Source organism: Camelina sativa, unplaced genomic scaffold (assembly GCF_000633955.1).
Source record: "Camelina sativa cultivar DH55 unplaced genomic scaffold, Cs unpScaffold01639, whole genome shotgun sequence".
NCBI lineage: Eukaryota > Viridiplantae > Streptophyta > Magnoliopsida > Brassicales > Brassicaceae > Camelina > Camelina sativa.
The window spans coordinates 1-843 of record NW_010922757.1 but is presented as its reverse complement, the minus strand read 5'-3'; the positions used below and the strand labels follow the sequence as shown (position 1 = coordinate 843).

General features: G+C 31.9%; 1 protein-coding gene across 1 annotated transcript; it reads right to left on the bottom strand.

The window, feature by feature from the left end:
• Positions 1–23: 23 nt before the first annotated feature.
• Positions 24–830, bottom strand: LOC109131665 (early nodulin-55-1-like). Its single transcript, XM_019242834.1, has 2 exons — positions 470–830; positions 24–203 (listed from the first exon to the last, which is right to left on the bottom strand). Exons 1-2 carry the CDS (start codon positions 772–774, stop codon positions 173–175), a joined length of 336 nt encoding a protein of 111 aa, XP_019098379.1. The 5' UTR covers positions 775–830; the 3' UTR covers positions 24–172.
• Positions 831–843: the final 13 nt, after the last annotated feature.

Below are 843 nucleotides of genomic sequence, written 5' to 3'. Positions count from 1 at the left end.
TACTTATTATTATATATCCCTTATATTTTTATTATACATCTCACTCACGAAAACATTATGAAATGATAGTACTTTAGTAATTTTAGTCATGCAAACAATCATTTGCTCTTTAGTAATTTAGACATATATATCATCGCTTTTGTTGTTCCTTTTGCATTGCTCCGAACATTCTTTAATGCATGAGCCGAACTTGTCCCAATCGTCTGTTGTCATCGCAAATTTCCAAGAACAAAAAATCATTAGTTATACTTATATCCAAAAAATCATAAATTTTAATATGAAATATATAATAATATTCAATTTTCGTGTTTGAAAATATATTTTATTAGATTCACAACTACAACTTGTAATATCAATGGTTTAACACAAAAACATACGTATGAGCCAAACATTTAAACTGTTCAAATGATTAAGTTAGTTAATACACATAGATCAATCCATAATTAATATGTAAGAGTAACCAACTTACTTGAGTTTATGCCTAGGAGAAAGCATTGATGAATAAAACAACCAAGTACGCAATATGTTTCTTTTCCGGCTGAATACCCCATTTCGTGAATTACGGCATTTATTCGAGTGATCCATAAACGGCGAAGGAGAAGGAGAGTCAGAATCTGGTGAAGGAGAAGGAGAAGGGGAGTCAGAATCTGGTGAAGGTGATGGAGAAGGAGAATGATGATGATGATGATGATGATGACGAGCACATGTGCCAGAAAACTCACATAGTACCATCAACACCATCATCAACATGGCTACACTCTTCGTATTCATCATTTCTTATTTCTTTTCTTAAAGTCTTATCTTTAGTAATTGCATGTACAAGATTTTTGTGTGTGGATTGTA